The sequence below is a fragment of the Clupea harengus genome, chromosome 11 (assembly GCF_900700415.2).
Source record: "Clupea harengus chromosome 11, Ch_v2.0.2, whole genome shotgun sequence".
Taxonomy (NCBI): domain Eukaryota; kingdom Metazoa; phylum Chordata; class Actinopteri; order Clupeiformes; family Clupeidae; genus Clupea; species Clupea harengus.
The window spans coordinates 7273804-7293726 of record NC_045162.1 but is presented as its reverse complement, the minus strand read 5'-3'; the positions used below and the strand labels follow the sequence as shown (position 1 = coordinate 7293726).

General features: G+C 42.3%; 3 protein-coding genes across 4 annotated transcripts; all 3 read right to left on the bottom strand.

Annotated features, from left to right (window-relative positions):
• Positions 1-3411: 3411 nt before the first annotated feature.
• On the bottom strand, positions 3412-7774 carry LOC116222359 (B-cell receptor CD22). The gene is made up of 7 exons (XM_031576069.2): positions 7283-7774; positions 5320-5401; positions 4978-5026; positions 4631-4720; positions 4371-4513; positions 3907-4011; positions 3412-3682 (listed from the first exon to the last, which is right to left on the bottom strand). Exons 1-6 carry the CDS (start codon positions 7713-7715, stop codon positions 3909-3911), a joined length of 900 nt encoding a protein of 299 aa, XP_031431929.2. The 5' UTR covers positions 7716-7774; the 3' UTR covers positions 3412-3682; positions 3907-3908.
• A 911-nt stretch (positions 7775-8685) lies between these two features.
• LOC116222442 (B-cell receptor CD22-like) lies at positions 8686-10899 on the bottom strand. The gene is made up of 3 exons (XM_031576573.2): positions 10503-10899; positions 9930-10187; positions 8686-9531 (listed from the first exon to the last, which is right to left on the bottom strand). The coding sequence occupies exons 1-3, from the start codon at positions 10735-10737 to the stop codon at positions 9227-9229; spliced, it is 798 nt and encodes a 265-aa protein (XP_031432433.2). The 5' UTR covers positions 10738-10899; the 3' UTR covers positions 8686-9226.
• Positions 10900-14622: 3723 nt separating this feature from the next.
• On the bottom strand, positions 14623-17299 carry LOC105891757 (transmembrane immune signaling adaptor TYROBP). 2 transcript variants are annotated; one of them, XM_012817938.3, is made up of 5 exons: positions 16999-17298; positions 16416-16436; positions 16082-16234; positions 15868-15935; positions 14623-15747 (listed from the first exon to the last, which is right to left on the bottom strand). In XM_012817938.3, the coding sequence occupies exons 1-5, from the start codon at positions 17042-17044 to the stop codon at positions 15691-15693; spliced, it is 345 nt and encodes a 114-aa protein (XP_012673392.1). In that variant the 5' UTR covers positions 17045-17298; the 3' UTR covers positions 14623-15690. The 2 variants fall into 2 exon arrangements, with proteins under 2 accessions (XP_012673392.1, XP_031432479.1); XM_031576619.2 differs by having other exon boundaries at positions 16416-17299.
• Positions 17300-19923: the final 2624 nt, after the last annotated feature.

The following is a 19923-nucleotide window of genomic DNA, read 5'->3' as shown; positions in this document are numbered from 1 at the left end:
AAACTACATGGCAGACAGGCCATCACCAGGGATGGATTACCAAAAGGGCCAACCGGGCCCAGGCCCAGGGGCCCATGAGCTCAGGGAGCCCCTAAGCCAGAGCGTCTGCGTGAAGTAGTTGTTATTAACTTTGCATTTCTTGTTGCATAAAAAAATTAAGGTTAGAGCGCACAAGAATTGTTTGGCGCGCGAAGGGGGGAGGGGGGCCTTTTACACGTCCAGGCCCAGGACAGGGTCACAGGCCATTAGATAGGCGCTTCTGAGAGGCCATGACGAGACCACAGGCCTTCAGAAAGGTGCTTCTGAGAGGCCATGACGAGACCACAGGCCTTCAGAAAGGCGCTTCTGAGAGTCCATGACGGGATCACAGGTTCCTCTAAGACGCTTCTTAAAGGCCACAAGAGTCCACAAGATAGGCAGTCTATAGACCATACCTGAAAAGGCGAGACACCTGTTATCACAGGAAACTGTGCAATATGCACGCTGTTAAAAATAGATGTAACGAAAGTGGTTAATTCTGATAAGGTACGCAAGAACAGGGCTACAGGGAAGAAGAGAGGTGGCTAGGTCTTTAAAAAGGGCTCGGGAACTTTGTCCTGAGTTAGTCTGCCTGATCGCTCTTGCCTTAAGCTAAGGGTTTTGAGATGCTCCATGGACCAGCTCAGCAGCAGTTAGCTATTCTGAAATAAACCGTTCAGTATATTCATACCTGTTTGCCTTGAGAAGTTTCTTGAGAACTCTTAGAATTTTCCACGACAATTGCAGACGCTAGGGATAGATTTAATGCAAGCAAAAGTTACATGCTCTACACTAACAACTTTCAAAACATGTTTCCATTGTAGAATGGGTGGCGATGTTAGGCTAGCATGTTTGCACTGTGTAGGTAACTAACAACGACCTGGGCTTCTTGATAGCTACTTACTCTCTGGGTGGTGAAAAAACTTCCGATGTGTCTTTTCTTTTTCTTTTTCTTTTTTGGTGGCATTTTCCTATCTACAAAGCACAAAAGGGTCAAAAATATCAATGCTGACACCAAACGAAATACTAATATGAGGCTTTATTATTTCCTGGCGTATTTAGTAGCTTCCCGTATCAGACTACTGCCAGCTCTCTTTATGCAAGTGCTGGTGGGGACAATTGTGTCTTTCCCAAACTTTGGTCGTGACTAGTCCCTATGGACCATATGCAAACCTACGCCCTTGGTTTAACTCATGCATGATGATACGGTAACATTTTATTTGAAGGGGTGTGCATAAGACTGACATGACACAGTCATAATCATGACTTGACAACTGTCATTACCACGAAGAGTCTTCATAACAGAGACAACATAACCTGAACATAACCATGTCTTCCATTTCATTTAAGGAGCCTTGCAAATTTGTACTTTAAAGTAACACTATGCAACAATTTGACACTTTTTGAGGTATGGTTTTATAGGCAACTAGTTTTGGTAGGACCATCTTCAAATTCATTTTGATAGCATATGGTCATGTGAAGGACAGACAAACTCTTGTGTCTTTCCCACTAGCCATCCAGGATATGCACTATGTAGTTCTGTGTTCCGGGCTGGAACATCCCGCAAAAATGGAAGAAAAGCTTTCACAGCATGACATTGCCAGCTATATTGCCAAAAGATACCAGTTAGTGTGTTGGCAAGCTTCTATCAGTGTCAACTGGGCTGTTGGTGGTGTTTGCAAGGTTTTTGCATGCCTTTTAGGTAGTTAGCTTGCCAGTTTTGGAACAAAACTCCTTATTGCTGCTTTAATTACAGTTCCAATTTGTAGTGGAACCTGTTGTGGGTGAGACGTGATGAGACATGTATTCTGATCACAAACCCAAAACAAACATATAAATCTGCTCAATTGCTGCTTTAAATTGTTGAACTGTTTAGAAAATGGTCAATGCAACTGGAAGTCGTGAATTTCTTCTAGGTCTGACCTGACCGACATGACCTGTCAAGCCAATCAGATTGGAGTCTTTGATGTCATACAACAGAATACCTTTCCCTTTGATTTCACCTGATGATCCAACTGAAACAGTGATAATCTAGTGAATATACCAGACCAGTGCAGTAGGTGTGCTGTAGATGGCAGTGAAACAGTGATAGTCCAGTGAATATACCAGACCAGTGCAGTAGGTGTGCTGTAGATGGCAGTGAAACAGTGATAATCTAGTGAATATACCAGACCAGTGCGGTAGGTGTGCTTTAGGTGGCAGTGATAATCTAGTGAATATACCAGACCAGTGCAGTAGGTGTGCTGTAGATGGCAGTGAAACAGTGATAGTCCAGTGAATACACCAGACCAGTGCGGTAGGTGTGCTGTAGATGGCAGTGTAGTCCTCTCGGTTCATCTGTCTCAATATGAGTAATACTGAAAATGAGCATTTGAGTGAGTGAAAAAAAGGAAACGCTCACTTGTTGTAATACACCACACAACTTTATTAGAAAACTGTATTCCCTCACGTTAAAGAAGATGATGAGGAATCTGATGAACAATTTGATGGTTAGTTCTGGGTGGAAAAAGTTAACATAACCACCCAAAACTGGATGAACATTTCACTGGATTTTTTCTTATTCAGTACAAATCTGTCATGATAACGTTTAAGGATTAAAGTAATCTCAAATGAATACTGACATGCTATTCTTCCACCGAATCAACAATCAATCAATCAATCAATCAATCAATCAATTAATTAATCAGCAAAGAGACACAGAAACACCCAATTTACAGGGTCCCCTTCATATGAAGTGCCTTTGGTACAATGTACTTAGTTTGTTAATTAATGTAGTTACCTAGCGTTTTAATGCATTGTACGTCATGGCATGTAAATAGTCAAAAATGGCTAATCTTGTACATCTTGTAATTAGATTAAATAATGTTTTACCAATCAATGAACTGAGTATTAAAGGTGCAGTATATAGGATTTAGCGCCATCTAACGGTGAGGCAGCAGATTGAAACCAACTGAACACCTCTCCCTTTCCAAGTGTGTGTGACAAGCTACGGTGGTCGTCAGGTGCCATAAAAACCCAAAAGGCCCTCTTTAGTGCCAGTGTTTTGATTTGTCCCTTCTGGGCTACCGTAGAAACATGGCGGCGCAACATGGAGGCCTTCGTGGAAGAGGACCACTCCCTATGTAGGTATGGAGGGCTCATTCTAAGCCAACGAAAACAGGACCTGTAGTTGATTGTACACTAATGAAAACATTATTATGAATACTTCACCATAAATCACCATAAATCCCACATACTGGGCCTTTAAAGGAATGTCCAGAGGGTCATGATTATGCCAAGATTTTCACTTTGGGTGTACTATCCATTTTAGAACATGGTAACTTAGACCTTAGGACCTAAGACTTGGTATCACATTATAAGATTTACTTTTAACAAAGCATCACTTATGTTGTCTTACATCTTGTGCAAAAAAAAAAAATTCAATTGCATAATTTCAGTTGTTAAGGTACTTATTTTTCTCAGAGATGACTGAACAATCACATGAAGATTCACTATTGTTGACTGTAGCAAAATAGCCATTGACAAATAGACACACACACAGCAGCACTCTCATCACATGACTAGTGAAGTCAGCTTAGGGTACTGTTCCACTGGGCGAACAGGACAGAGAGATGCCAACTTCACTCCTGCCAACACTCACTGGGGGTTGCCTTCAAAGTCTAACCTGTGAAGAAACATGATTTATTTTTCCTGTAGGGAAACATTTTGCATTGATTTATGCATTGATTTATGATTATGACCAATTCATTAACATTGGCTGTTTTTTGTTTTTAAAGCTTACTTTAAGCTTATTTATCTGTGGCCATTTTTACCATTTACACAACTTGTCAGTGAAGGTAAATTAATATGAATGTTATGGGTATAAATAGTTGCGTGTCTAAACAGTACCTTCATGGCTGCTCATTGGATAGGACGGAGTAAATTACATTAGATCGATCCCTACTCCCTTTATTGCCATCTAGTGGTAGATGAGTGATCTGCACCTGGTCCAAACTGAGGGAAACAAACAAGACAATATTGAAAGCAAGTTCCTACCACATGCTTACTGTTGACATAACAAGAGCAAACTATAATGTAGACATACAAACCATACATATTTCTCTGTGTATTAAAGAGTAACAATGGAATATTGTCATCAGAATCTCTAGAGGCATAACAGCATCTAGGCCATACAGTACACTTCAGACATTACATCAAAAATGTTATCTCTTTATATTCTATTAATATTTTTTTATTTATTTCTAAATGTTTTACACTAAAAAATACTGCATACAGCTCCTTTTAAGTTTGGAGGCTACTGCATTTTGAATGTTGGTTTAGGTTAGTATTCCAAGGTTGACCCCTGAACTCACCTGGGCATCCTGGCGTAATGAACAGTGATGTAATTGAGCTTGCCATCATCCTCTGTGCTCTGCGTGACCTCTGTCAAGGGCACGATGGATGGGTGCAGGCTGTCTGTGCTTTCAGAGTCATCACAAGACTCCTCTGGCTCCTCCTGCGAAGGAAAACACACACCTTCCATCAGCCCTCGTGATTTTAAAGGGAGTTACAGACCAGACAGCAGGGAAAATCGGCATGTTGGTGTCGTTGCTGTTGTTGTTGGAGAACGTACCGGAATGTCTGTCATCTTGGAGCTCCTGAGCTGAAAGGTTTCCTGTGGCGACTCATAGAAGAGCGTCTCAGGCATCACAGATGACCTCTGCTGAGGTTGAGGGTCAAAACAAAAGGCATGACTTCTCAGGAAGTTATCCTCACTCAACCTCCCACAGCAAAAGGAAGCATCAGTAAAAACTCCTTCCTCCATCCTCACACGTTACATTTTAAAATGTCAATGTGCTCCTCCTTGTGCTCCTGCTCGTAGCTTGTTTGTTTTCTCCTTTGTACGTCGCTTTGGATAAAAGCGTCTGCTAAATGACTAAATGGAAATGTCCTGAACAGGAGCCTGAGAATGTCACTGACCTGTTTGATGTGCCCCTGCGGTTCTGAGTCCACTCGGTGCATGTTCTTGCTGTGTGGAGAGCAAAACGCACAGAACAGCACGTCAGCTTCCCTACCCCTGAGTGGTGCTCCACGTTACTGTGATGCAAAGAGAGTCACGTGTGTGTGTGTGTGTGTGTGTGTGTGTGTGTGTGTGTGTGTGTGTGTTTGTGTGTGTGTGTGTGTGTGTCTGTGTATGTGTGTGTGTGTGTGTGTGTGTGTGTGTGTGTGCGTGTGTGTGTGCGTGTGCACGTGTGTTTGTGTGTGTTTGTGTGCGTGTGCGTGTGCGGGTGCGTGTGTGTGTGCGTGTGTGTGTTTCCTCACCTGATCATGACGGCCACAGTGAGAGAGATGAGCCCGACAGACACGCCCATGGCAGAGGCCAGGGCGATCACCTTCAGCCGACCTGACAGCCAACACATAAAGGTCACACTTAGGCCTGTGAACGGACCATGTTTTTTGCATCACATGACCATAACTTTCACAAGTTTTCAGAAAAGCTTCAGCTGCTAAGAGTCTGTTTATGAGGGGGACAGTGATTTTGTGATGAGAATAGTGAGGAATAGTTCAACAAATGCTTCAAGGTGTAACAAATACTTTGGTATTATGTGGTTCAGTTATGACCTGCTAACGCTTCACTACTGCACTGAAGCTCACAAACATCACAATAAATAAATAAATAAAAACAGAAAGGACAAGAGGTTGAGAGGTGATGGCATTAAAGTGCTTATAACATGACCAAGGGTCATTATGCTCATTGATATTAAAATAGCATGACAGTATTAAGGCTTAACAGGAGGGGAATTGTCTGAGGTCATGTGTCAAGCCTTAAAATTGTCAGGTTAGAGTTAGAATAGTTTCAGAATTCACAAATAAATGTCACACGATTCACAAATGTATTTTGAGATTCACAAACACTTTTCATGCATTTCATTCACAAATGTAAACGCTGTTACATTTATTTACAGACTAACGACCGTGCATTGTGAACATCCCTGCATTTATTTGTGGATTTTGTGGAGTCTTTCCTGACGCAGCTTGATTCACAAATGCATTTATTTCAAAAGGACATTCTCTGCAGCCTATCAGATGTCTCTTACAATTTCAGTCAATCACATGAACATAAATTCGAGGGCATGACTGAATATGACCACATTGCGTCAGTGCAGTTATGTCGACTATTACACCATGACGGACATCTGCATACAACTGATTACACAAAGAGGAATCCATGTTTCAATGGCGTCTGGTCGCTGCCCACCAAGTGGGAATATAAATTGTTTATCTTGTTAAACCCCATGTCCTACGTGATTGAACATGTTTGAATATTTAAAAGAATGGCCAATCATTCGACCTGCCATCTCAAACAGGTTGCTCCTGTGAAGTAGAGCAGCTGCAAAAGGCTGGGCTTAAAACAACCCAAATAATTTCAAATAATTAAACGACTGACTTAAAAGTTGCCCAGCAGCTGTATTGTCTCAGACTATTGGACCTCACCCCACTATTTACTTCATGTAATCAGTTGTATGCAGATGTCCGTCATGGTGTAGTAGTCAACATAACTGCACTGTCCAGACGTGACGCAATGTGGTCACATTCAATCATACCCTCGAATTTATGTTCATGTGATTGGCTGAAATTGTAAGAGACATCATACCCTCAGATTTACGTTCCATGACTAATTGAAACTGTAAAAGACATCTGATCTCTGGTCTGCAGAGAAGAAAAAAAAGAATTTGTGTAAAAAGCGGCGTCAAGAAAGTCTCAAAGTCCACAAATATATGTAGGGATGTTCGCAAAGGTCAAAGAGCACAAATCAGATTGACACTATAGTAACCTGAAGCGTGAAAGGGGTAAGTGACATCACTGACTCATGACAGCGTCTCACATGGACTGCATTGCTCAATAGGTCCACAGACGGTTGGTTGCATCACAGGGAAGACTGATGGTGGATGTAGGAACCAGGTTATTAGGGTTCATTTTGATTTGAGAAACGCATGTCTGCACTCAGAAGGCTAAGAATGCACAGGCAAGGCAGCAAGAAATGTGCCTCATCAAAACAACTCAAAGGGGACGAGCTTGAAGAAGTAGTAACTACACCTCTTAAAGTAACAGCTTCAGCTGACTCATATGACATTCACAGACAGGTCATGCAAGGACTGTGTGTGTACATGTGTTGATGGATGGAAATTGGATGCATCAAAGCACTTCAGCCATTTTCAACTTCAATGTCAGTTAGTGTGCCTAAGGTGTGTCTGTGTGTACACGCGAGCCCCCATTTCCTGACCTCGCACTCGCACGGTGAGAACAGGCGAGCTGTGGGTGCCGATTCGGTTGCGGGCCTCGCAGTAGTACTGGCCGCTGGCTCGGGGGCTGACCTCAGCGATGGTGTAGCTAGGGCCTGATCGGGTTTCCCAGGCGTCAGCGGCATTGATCCGGTACCAGGTGTAGTTCTCCACCGCCGGGTTGGCCTGGCTGCTGCATGTCAGGGTCAGCGAGACGCCCGAGTCGATCACGTTGGAGGGACGGGCCAACACCGAGGTGTTCTTGGGTGCATCTGTGGGAGGAAGAGAGACAGGGAGAGGATAACATCGAGGTGTTCTTGGGTGCATCTGTGGGAGGAAGAGAGACAGGCAGAGGATAAATAAAGCTAAGAAAAAAAGGAGAGGATGATGGCGGGTAGAGAGTAGAAAGAGGGTAAAGGGATGGAAGGTGTACATGAGAAAGAGAGATAAAGAGAATGTGAGAGATGATATCAACAGAGAAGACAGAGCGGGCAGGCAGAGGAGGGGGGGCAGGGGGGGTTCTATGGGATTGATTTATGACTTGCTCAAGGTTGGTGCGAGGTGAGCTGTGCTGTCACTTGGAGTAACTTGAACAGATCTGGAGTAAAGGTGAGCCAGTCACACATCTGCCCAGTCAAATAAGAAAAAATTATTCAGCAAAACTATCCCACTGCTTCAAGGAGATATAGAAGAATAGACAGACTAAACTTTTGGTAGTGACACAAAAATGATATATATTTTTTAAAACAGTAAATAGTAACTCACTTACTATGTCTAATACATATGTCCTGCCCTAATTTTTGCGTCAGACCCAACATACTGAAGCAGGAAGCAGTAAACCCTCAATAGGCCGGGCCGCTGTGTATTTTGGCAATGCTGTGCACAGTGTTATTTGGATTTTGATGCGTAGTCTATTTTGACTGCACATCAATTCTTCGTCTGCGCTGCGACGGTACTTACACAAGACGGCCAGAGAGACTGTTGGCGATATCTCCTGCCCAAACTGGTTCCACACGGTGCAGTAATACTTCCCGCTGTGGTGCGAGCGCACACTGGGGAAGGATAGGTTCTGCGTCGACCATTTAGTCCAGGGCTGGCCTGCGTTGACCTTGAACCAGGCGTACCTCTCCACAGGAGGGTTGGCCTTGGTGCTGCAGGTCAGGTTCACGGAGTAGCCTTCCATGATGTCCCCTTTTGGACTGATCACAACCTTGGTGCTCTTGGGAGCATCTAAGGAACAGAAGGAAATGAATGGCCCTTTGCTGGAAAGAGATTTCTGCCACTTATTTAAAGGCAACATCAGACAGCATGATGAAGTGCAACCTGAACACATTAATTTGTTAATTTCACCAGCGTTCATCTTTTTTTGAATGATGTAGGTGTAAGCCACTTTGCTGCAGTAGACTAACATTTCGCATTAAAAACTAAAGGATTCTTGTTTGACTCTGCAAACCACATGATAGCTTTTAAAAGCACTGAGATAAATACAGTAGTGGAGAATAACTTCCTGTGGATATCTCCTACTGTCCCGCCACTACAGTGACTAGCCTGTGTGATTCTGTGTTCAAAACCTTGTCTTCTTCCAGAGAGAGACCAAGAGACTAATCAACATGTAAACATGTCCTTAAAGAAGAGTGCCAGAATGTCTGTTATTATCTGAAGAGCAGCCTTGATATAAAAAAATAACTTTATACAAAGTACTCATTTAAATACCATATACATCTCATGTAGTTGCTTATTATTACATAACTAATCTCAGCCATAAAACTTACCTTCCCCTTATGGCCAAGTATATCAAGTAACAATATTATTATATATTATTTATTTTATTAGTATAGTATAGTTATAGTATGATAGGTACACTACACTTATTCCTAATCTAAGGCCTTATAATAAAACCAGGTAGCTAGTAAGTCATTGACATCATGTACTGCATTCATAACTGATTAGTGGTGTTTGTCGGAGTGGCTCAGAGGCTTACAGGTGATGTTGAGCAGGAGGGGTCTGGACCGGTCTGTGCCCAGTGAGTTTCGCGCCACACAGAAGTATGCGCCGTGGTCTGAGTACTCCAGCCTCCACAGGCGCAGCTGGGGCCTGAAGCTGTCCGGCAGGCTCCCGCTCTCGCCGTCTTTAAACCAGGCGAAGCTCTCCACCGCCGGGGCTCCGTCGCTGCTGCAGGTCAGGGTCGCTGACCCCCCCTCTGCCACGCCCCCTGGGGGACTGATCTCAACCTGGGTGGAACGGGGGGAGTCTACGAGAGAGAGAGAGAGAGAGAGAGACAGAGAGAGACAGAGAGGGAGAGAGAGAGAGCGAGAGAAAGAGAGACAGAGAGAGATGAAAATGATATCCTCTGTATTTCTGCATGAGTTGTCGATAATTGTCTTATTGTATGATCACAGTGTATGGTAGGAAAATATACTGCATTTCTTGCATGCAGAGACACTTTATAAACATGATGCACTTACAGCAGGTTAAAGCTATAAACTGCATCAGTAACTTACAGCAGGTTAAAGCAATACTATACTATAACTTATTAAACATCAGTAACCAGTTAGTTCCAAACTCCACACACAACAGCTACTTGAAATAACGTCTTACATATAAAATTAAAATTTTTAATTTGTAATAATTTTTTTTTTTAATACTTACATCCCATAGCCAGGCTGATCCCTGGTGAAAGCACATTCTGTGGGGGAATCGGTCGGCAGTTATATGTGCCGGTATGCTCGCTGTTGAAGTTGTAGATGGTGGAAGACTTCTCCGACGATCCCAAGCTGACCCCATTCCTGAGGATAGCAAAATTCTTCCCAGCAGCAGCACATCCTTTGGCCACACAGCTCAGGTAAACCGTCTCACCTTCAGCAAACATGTTCCCTGCCCTGGCTGGGTGGACCTGGACCTGTAGTTCTGCCATAGTACATTAACACATTACTTAACTTAACAATAATCCAATTTGGTGACAAACGTGGTCATAAATACTGATGAAGTGATGCAAAAACACACGGTGGAATCCTACTTGTGAATTCATCAGCAAAGACATCTTTTAAAACTCTTTCACAATTTGCAGTTAACTGTGTCAGTAACTTCTATGGTGGATTTTAAGAATGAAAAAGGTGAAAGAAAGAACTTCCTTCCTCCTTAGAACTGAATGTTTACAACAGTATTGGCCACCAATCCTGCCACTTGGGTTTTGACGTGAGAGACGCCTCATAGGTGACTGACCTGTGACGGACAGAGTGACAGCATCGGGTGACGTCCACCGGCCGTGCTGGTAGTCCGATTCGAACCTGAAGTGGTACTGACCCGCATCGCTGAGCTTGACGTTTGTGATCTGCAGGCTGCACCTCTTGTATCCCCCCATGTACCGGACCCGGTCCCTGTAGGACGGGCTCATCACTCCCAGATCCACATGGTAGGCATACTCCCTCCGGTCCTCCGCCGAGATGTGAAACCACATCACTTTCTTCACGTTGTAGCCCGACGGGTAGTCATAGTGACAGGGGAGCGTTACCGTGGTTCCGGCCCAAACGCATATGTCCTTCCTGGAGAAGGTCACGACCCACTTACTGCCTCCCACTCCTGGGGAATACAGACACACACACACACATAGACACACACACACACACACACACACATACACACACACACACACATACACAAGGCCGGTGCGCCAGTGTGTGCTCAGTCTACAGAGATGCTGCTGATCACCCGGCTGACGCCGGTGAAAATAACAGATCGATACGCAACCTGTGTTGTATACAAGGACACCTGCGACATTTTTCCTGGGTGTAGAGACGCACTAGGTGCATTAAGTACACAAGCAAAATTAGCTTTTCTTTGTCATGTCATTTACGTTACATAACATAAACATAAACGTTCTTTACCTGCCAAATCACAGGTGAAGACAGTCAGCATCAATACACCTATCCACATCTTCAAGCTGGAGCTCTGAAACACCCAAGTCGGCAGTAGGCAGAACAGACCAGAACAACAGCTCAGAAAGAAAAAAGGCAGAACAGAACAAAAAGAAAAAGTAGTGACGTTAGAATTTATGACCCAATGAAGTACTGGATCATCATCTCCTCAACATCGTGATCAATACACAATACAATCCTGCCCTGGTTGACATTTAATCAGGCTTGGCACCCTTGAACAACGAGGTACCTGGTTCCGCTGTCCTGACTCCGGTTCCATACGCACACAGACGCCTGTCCCCACACACGCTCAGCGGTCGGAGGCTGCCACACGAATGCAAAGCTGAGTGGAAAAGTGAATTAAGTCCGTATTCAGAAAGGGAAGTGAGTGTGGGTGAGAGTGGCTGTACACCACTGCATCTCCCACTCACTCACTCTCTCTCTCTGCCTCTCTCTCTCTCTCTCTCTCTCTATCTGGCTCTCTGGCTCTGTTCTTCACAGTGTCTCCTGGGCAGAGCTGTCTCCCTCACATGAAACTAAACCTCCTCCCCCCCCCCCCCCCCCCCACACACACACACCACAACCCCGCCACCTCAGAAAACTGTGCACTCTAGTCAGGCACTGTGGCTGACATCTTGTGCACAGAGGGAGGAGAGGGCCTGTCAATGGTCACTCAGTATTAAAAAAAAAAAATGATTTTGCTTGTTTATAAATCTTTTAGTCTACAAATAATTTTCTACATAGTGCACGATAAGGTAAAATTCAATCGGTTAAAAACAAGCACCAAGCATAATTTGTTTCCTTTACAATATTTACCAAAATGTAGCACCATAAATGTAAACATAACAAAAGAAACACTGTCAGACTACTTCTAAACATTTACTCTAATCATTTGGTCTAGCACCTGGACCGCAGACTACCATTATACTGTATGTAGATAAGCAAGACTCCCTCCTGCCACATACTAATGCTTTACTTATCTGGAGAAGCTGCTGGTGCCATGCCTGATCTGACGAGACGACATCTCACACACATGCTGAGAGGCAATTGAGGGTCCGTCCACACGGAGCCTGGATTGCCTGAATCCGGAAAAGAAATGTTGCTGGATCGGACTCGCGTCCACATGAACCTGGCGGATTGGGTGACTGAATCCGCAACCTTTTGAATCTGGTCTCCAGAGTGGGTAGATTCGAACCCGCTAGTGAATCCGTGTTCGTGTGGATGCCTGATCCGCACACTTCGACGTAATTGCCCCACGTGAAAGCCTCACAACCTCACCCTGAACCCTTATTAACCCCGCTGCATCACTTTATAACAGCAACAACAAAAACGTTATCTATATGACGTGGCAGCCTGTTTTAGCAGCTCTCTGTCTTTCTACTTTTCCCCCCTCTTTTCGCAACTTTTTCGTGACTTAAATTTTTCTACTGTGCATAGTTGTTTGTATTGGGTTAGTGCGCTGTTCTACATACATTTGGATAGTTTTTTGTGGTCTTACTTAGCCAGTTGAGACCAGCCAGAACAACGGACACGACCAGCATTTTTTATTGAGAGAAGACCATCATGATAACAGAGTGCATTTGCTAACACTTTCTCTACCAAAAGGCCAGCTCCTCTCTCTGCGTAGATAATTACATACCCAGAGAGTTTGAAATTGCACAGTTTGTCGGGGACAGATTTGATACAAGGCGAATTCTGCTCTGGATGGTCTAGCAGAAAACCAACAGTGTTAGTTAACACACGTAAGAGTACCTGTTGGAGCTGCACTACCTAAAAGCACTGCTGTGCTACTGTGACCACTGAATGGATCCGGTTTGCTTGAAAGTTTAATCTGAACAAATTCAGCTCTTTGCAGTGTCTAATCTGCATAGACTGTATCTGAAGAAGCTCTTCGGGGAAACCCACACTGGTGATCTCAGCAGACCTCCACGTGTCAAAGACAATCCTAATCTTTCATCTTGCAAACCGGAGACACAACAGCTAGAATGTCCCCCGCACAGTTACAGTGCAGTCGTGTAGTTTTTTTCTGGTCAAATTACTTCTGGTTTACTATATGTGTATTATATGTTATATGTATATATGTTAGTATTATATGTATAGGCTGCTTTATGTATATTTAGTATTAAATGTATAGGTTGGTATATGTTTAGCACATCGTATTGTACATTTATCTTGTATATTGAGTACGGTTATTTAGGTTATTATATGTTTATATGTTTATTATAATGTTTTTTTTTTTTTTTTTTTTTTTTTTTTAACAAGTGTTTGTAAACCCCCCCCCCTTTTCTTTCCTACTGTGAGGCGCATTGTGTTACTTCCTTGTATGAAATGCGCCGTACAAATAAAGTTTGATTTGATTTGATTTGATTTATTATGTGTAAATTATATTCATAGTACTTGTGCAGAGTGTACGTCATGGTTTGTTATGTTATAGTATGTGATATTATGGTATGGTAGGTTTGGGCGGCGCCTTGTCATAAGAATTTCAGTGCCCAGTCTGACCCTGTGTCATTTTGTGCATCTGACAAATAAAAGACTTGTAACTTGTAACTTGTAACTTGGTTCAGCCAGTAATGTGAAGTGTGAGTTAACAGAAGTAAAAGCAGTTTGCGCTCAGCAAATACAGAACAACAAGTTTATTTTCCATTGGCTTCAGTCTATTGAAAAAGTAATTCTAGTAACAATGGGATCAGAATAGGGTCGACAGTGGTACAGGAGGTACAGAAGTCGTTTAGTAATCAGAAGGTTGTTAGTTTAATTCCCTGTCGAAGCGTCCTTGAGCAAGACACTGAACCCCTAATTGCTCCTGATGTGCAGTTGTGCATCAGTGTAAATGTAAAAATGTGTATATCCTTGCAAGTCGCTTTGGATAAAAGCGTCTGCTAAATGACTAAATGTAAATGTAAATGTAGAATGTTCAATGCAGAATGCACAGTGATTGACACTCAAACCATAGCCTAATACCTATGTGGAAATGTTCAGATATTACCATATTATGATAGTAAAGACATATACCAACATCAAAATATCTCTAAATAAAATCCCAAATCTGTAAAAGCATGGGAAGAAAAAAAAAGTCCCTCCATCTCAAATTAACCTCGAGCCATGTGAGGCATTTGGTTCAATGTGTTCAAATGTGATTCATTCTGACAGCTGTCTGAAGTTTCCAGCGGGGGCAAAACCAACCGTGTGTCAGACACTCAACCTTGTGACCATGACAAGGGGCAGCAGACATGCTCAGCACTTCTACTGGGGGGGTGGGGTGGGGTGTGGGGGGGGGGGGGGTGCAGCAATTATCTCAAGCGATTGAATAGTCGCGGAGAATAGGATGCCATAGTTTTCCATGACCCAAATCTATACTACACACAATGTTTGTACAGTATACAGTGTTTGTAAAGTGAGGCATACTACATCATAGGAGGCATATGGAAATATAATAGTTTATTTTATCTACATAACATAATCAATTCAAAAGGTTATACACATTGACAAAATGTACATGCAATCACACAAAGAATAATATAATACATGATTTCAAATAATTTATTCTACATAAAGAAAAACTGGTAACACATATTCAACTCAGTATCCAGAAAGCATTATAAACACGTTTATAAATCTATAAATTATTCATAATGCATCATAGCATCTGATATAATGTATAGATCTATTTATAAATTGACATGACTGCACTCATAAAGGATTATGATGTTGTAGTAAAGGCCCCACACAACTATTATCATGAAAGCTTGTATGGAGTCCCATAGAGTTTTTATATTTCTTTGATGTCTATTTTTATGTGCATGTAATTTCTTTGTGCACGTTATGTATTTGCTGTAAAGCACTTTGAGCTGCATTCTTTTGCATGAAAGGTGCTGTATAAATAAAGTTTTATTATTATTATTATTATTATTATTATTATTATTATTATATGGCTCCATAAAGAACATTTGGTGACTAAACAGTCATCAGTGCCATTTTCAAGAGTTACAGAAGCTTTTTTATGCATTCTGATACTAAATAGACTTTTGTTAATCATTATTAGGCATTATTAATACTTTATAACCCTTTATGAATGTGTTTATAATGTTTTACAGATACTGGGTTTTGTGTAAAGTGTTACCAAACAAAGTTGACATAATGTCTACATGTATACAAATTGTACAAAGCGGTAAAAATGATTTTTAAACAAATAAGTGGAAGTTTGAAAATAGCACTGCCAAGGTAGCTTTTACGGACTGTTTAGTGCTCTACGTGCCCTTCCAGGAAAAGAAAGAGAGTGCTGGTTAATGAGATAAAGGTGACTAGGATGTGGTCAGTAACATAAGTTCACACTCCTCTCCGTGTCAACCAATACATGCTACTGACATCAAAGTGACACATTAAGCTTTGAGGTCATACCACCTCTTAGTAGAAAAATATTAATCAGAATGACCTTTAATAATAATAATAATAAACCTTTCCAGTCCTGATGTTCGCAGGGTTGCTCTGTAGACTCATTTCCGATACTGCCTGAGATCACTGTAAACGTCCGACTGGACTCCATACAGCTCCTAAAACACAATTATCTTCATGAGAAAAACATACTGGATATCATGGAGACGAACTAACATTGAGACAGTGACTCCATAGACTTATCAGCCTATAGAGATCTGCTGACTTTGAAAGTCTACCTGATATGGTGACTCCGTGACCTCAGTCTTTTTTGCTTTTTTCGAAGCAGTTAGCTGTTTTCCTTTTCCTGTGAAATCGTGTTAAAAAATGTCAGTAAGTAAAAAAGAAAGACAGAACCCAAGATCATTCATTGCTTGCATTAATGTCTCTCTATCTGTCTAGAAAAAAAGCTAAAACATACAGTAAGGTGGCAATAACACTGAACACAAGCACCTGTATCACTGGGCTGTGTGTGCAGACCAGGTCTGCTCCTCTGGCGTGACACACAGCAGTAGACAGAGAGGGCGATCAGGACAGTTAAAAGAATGTCACAGGAAACCAGCGCCACCACAACACTGAGCTCCACCTGGTAGCACTGGCCACAATCTGCACAGAAGGGTGAACAGTCCGCTTAGTTAGAAGAAAACTAAAATAGGTCATTTATTCTTAATCTATAAACACTGGTATATACACACACACACACACACACACACACACACACACACACACACACACACACACACACACACACACACACACACACACACACACACACACACACACATACCTTGTCTCCCAGAAACTGGACCTGTAAATAAAAAGGCAATCAATTTAGTATAGAAGCAAATATTGTGCACAAACATATACAATGTTTTAAAATAAAAAAGTCAAAACCGATGTCTTTGGTAAAAGTGTAATTTTCTCTATTTCTGATGACCATAGAAAAGCACAGTTTGATATAATCCTGTTGATATATTCCTGTTCATACTTTTAAACACTACAATTTGAAGTTAAAAAGCCACCAGCAGCCCATACATTAGAATGACAGTTTGCTATTTTCAACTATGCTGTCGATATATAGACATTAACATACATGCCATCTTAGTCAATTGTCAACCCAAGGTGTCAACAACAAACAGACAAAATGCTAGCAGCAACACCGGTGACCACCTCACAGCACCTTAACTGCCTGCTGAACCGAAACTCATTCTAAACCTGCGTCACGGTGGACTAAAGAGACCCTTAAGAGACTGAAGAGACCCTGGAAAAGAGCAGTCATCGCTCCACATCCACCCAGACAGAACACAGACAGGAGAAAAAATTCCCCATTGTAGCCTCCAGTCTGGATGGCACACGCAGGAGACACTCACCTAACATTCCTGTGAGCGGGGCCACAATACATATGGTTCTGCCCATGTTCAGTCCAGTCCGGTCTGGGTGGTTAACAGGAACGGGCTGGCGATAATCAAGGGGGTCGGATCCAGTGTCGGACTTCCGCACTCTGATGGTGACGGATGCCTGATTGGAAAGCCCTGATCCACAGAAGTCCACAGGGGAAGGCAGTCAGCGTGTGAGACGGTGGACAAGGTGTGTTTATGGTGGGTGTGCACTACAGCAGAGAGGGGTTTACAGAGGAGGAACTGTCTGAGTTTCTCTTCCCTCCTCCTGGTGTCACACACACACACACACACACACACACACACACACACACACACACACGCACTCTCTCTCACACACACACACACACACACACACACGCACTCTCTCTCACACACACACACACACACACACACACACACACACACACACACACACACACACACACACACACACACAGTGTTATTCTATCAAAATGAAACTTATCTCCTTTCCTCATCTCTGCATTCTTCACCTTTGCATTTATTGACACTGACTGAAACACACTTAGTTCATTTTTAAATCTCTTCCAAAAGATCAAATACTATAAATATGAAAAAAAAAAAAAAATAATAGAAAGTAGAAGTAATGACATTTGAACACCAGTGTTGTCCAAAGTGTTCTTTTCATTTATTATAAAAGCAGTACATCTACCCATTTCCTGTAAGTTTAACACTTAGGCGAGGGGAACATTTACTGTCATGGCAACATCTGAACCAGCACAGGAAATCACCACCTCAGCCACATAGACACCGTCTATGTAAAAATAGGTTAGTATGTGAACATGACCACAAGTCTTTAATCCAAAGTCCCAAAGCAGGGGGTGATGGTCATTTCCACTGACTTGCTCTATACTGAAATCCTATAAGGAGAACGCAGTTGTTCCCTCTGGGAGAGTTCACATATAATTTTATTTGCATACACTGGATTTGGAATCATGCTTGAAATGGCAAACACTAAAGGCCGAAATATACTTCTACGACTCCGTTACTCTGTGGTCACGCAGTTGCCTCGACGAAGTCGTTGTCATTTATGGTTTTTAAAGATGGCGGCGGACCAAACTCCATAAATGGTCGTATTTGTACATAAAAGTTGTTTGTTTGACTTTTTTTGGCTTAGATTTTTTAAAGTAACCGAGAAATAGACATTGTGCAATGTAAAAACCCCATAATTGTAACTGAAAAATACATATGAGGGGATTTGCGAGGTGTCTGAGCCAGCTATCTAATGTTGGCATACTACTACCCACAAGGTAAACAGCGATGTATTGACGGATTGACGGAATCGGATAGTTAAAAAATTTGGGAGGTGCACGTCAGGCCACGGAGAGGTGCTCAGAGAGCGTTTGCAACGTCGGAGAGGGCTCTCCGTGTCTCTGTGTCTTCGAAAACGGATTACCATAAATCTGCCTTAAGTATTCTCCTCTGGTATAGTAGCAACACAGAGTTTTGTTCCAAAACTAGCATGCTAACTCCCAAAAGGGCAAGCAAAAACCTTGCAAACACCACCAGCAGCCCAACTGACTCTGATAGAAGCGTGGCAACACACACTGGTATCTTTTGGCCGTATAGCTGGCCATGTCATGCGTGTGAAATATTGTCTTCCATTTCCAGCCCGGTACACAGAACTACTTAGGGCATATCCTGGATGGCTAGTGGGGAAGACACAGGTGTTCATCTGTCCTTCCCATGACCATATGCTATCAAAATGAATTTGAGCAAAACTAGTTGCCTATAAAACCATACCTCAAAAAGTGTCAAATTGTTGCATAGTGTTACTTTAAGAATGCACTTGAAATAATGACCACGATGTTCTGAAGATCTGATTAGCATGATTAGCCTGACAGTCTTACAGTTATCAGATAATAACGCTACTAGGCTGAGGTGTTTTGCAGAGGAGCTTTGGCCATTTCCTCTCTCTATTCACCACCACGCTCTCTGTTCCCTGTGCATTCACACTTGTGGTGACCTGTAGACTGTAGCCTCTGCTTGCCAGCATTTGCTTTGAAGCTCAGTCTGCATTTTTGCCAAGAAACATCCGATTAGTCATCTGTTAATAAGGCTTTGCGCAAGTGTTTAAAAACACTTCACATATTTAGTCCACATCAAAAACCACTCTTGAGATGGCAAAAGAACACAATAGATGTGTGATTGCTCTGGAGACTGTAAAAGGCTGGGATAGTACAGATGCCAATTTGTACTGAAAAAAGGATGTAAACCATGAGGCTGTAGAACCAACTGTGGTGGAAAATATGTGAAATGAAAACTCAATAATCAGTGGGGGAAGAACATTAACAATCAGTATAACCACTAGGATATTCATGATAACACGCTATTAAAACTACTATACTACTACAAAATTATTTATACTATTGATATGAATAACATTATGTGCACTTTATGTTTTAATATGTATCAGGTATAGAAATATTAATGTGTGGATAGTGTCTTAGGGGTGACCGAGGGAACTGTCCCCTTGACGACCAAGGGAACTGTCCAAAGGATGGCTGAGGGCGCTTCCCTGTCCCACTGCCCACTTATTCTTGTCCTAAACTCGGCACATTTTAAGCTCCACTGTCCCACTGTACACTCTTTCTTGTCCTGAACTAGTCACATTTTCAACCATGGGCTACTTCCTAATTCGTCAGGTGCTATCTGTTGGGCCTCGGCCATAAGGGGGAAGCACAGATGACTGACCAGATATGACATAAAAACATTTTCGGGCCCCCAATTGTCCAATTAAAAACTAAATATATTCTATGGGGAGGCCCACTGATGATTTAGGGTGACAAGACGGGTTCTTCAGATAAAAAGAGAAGGCAAAACTCTGTAAACTCAGTATTGTCTCGAGGCTTGCTCAGGTAAATGCTGTTGGTATTG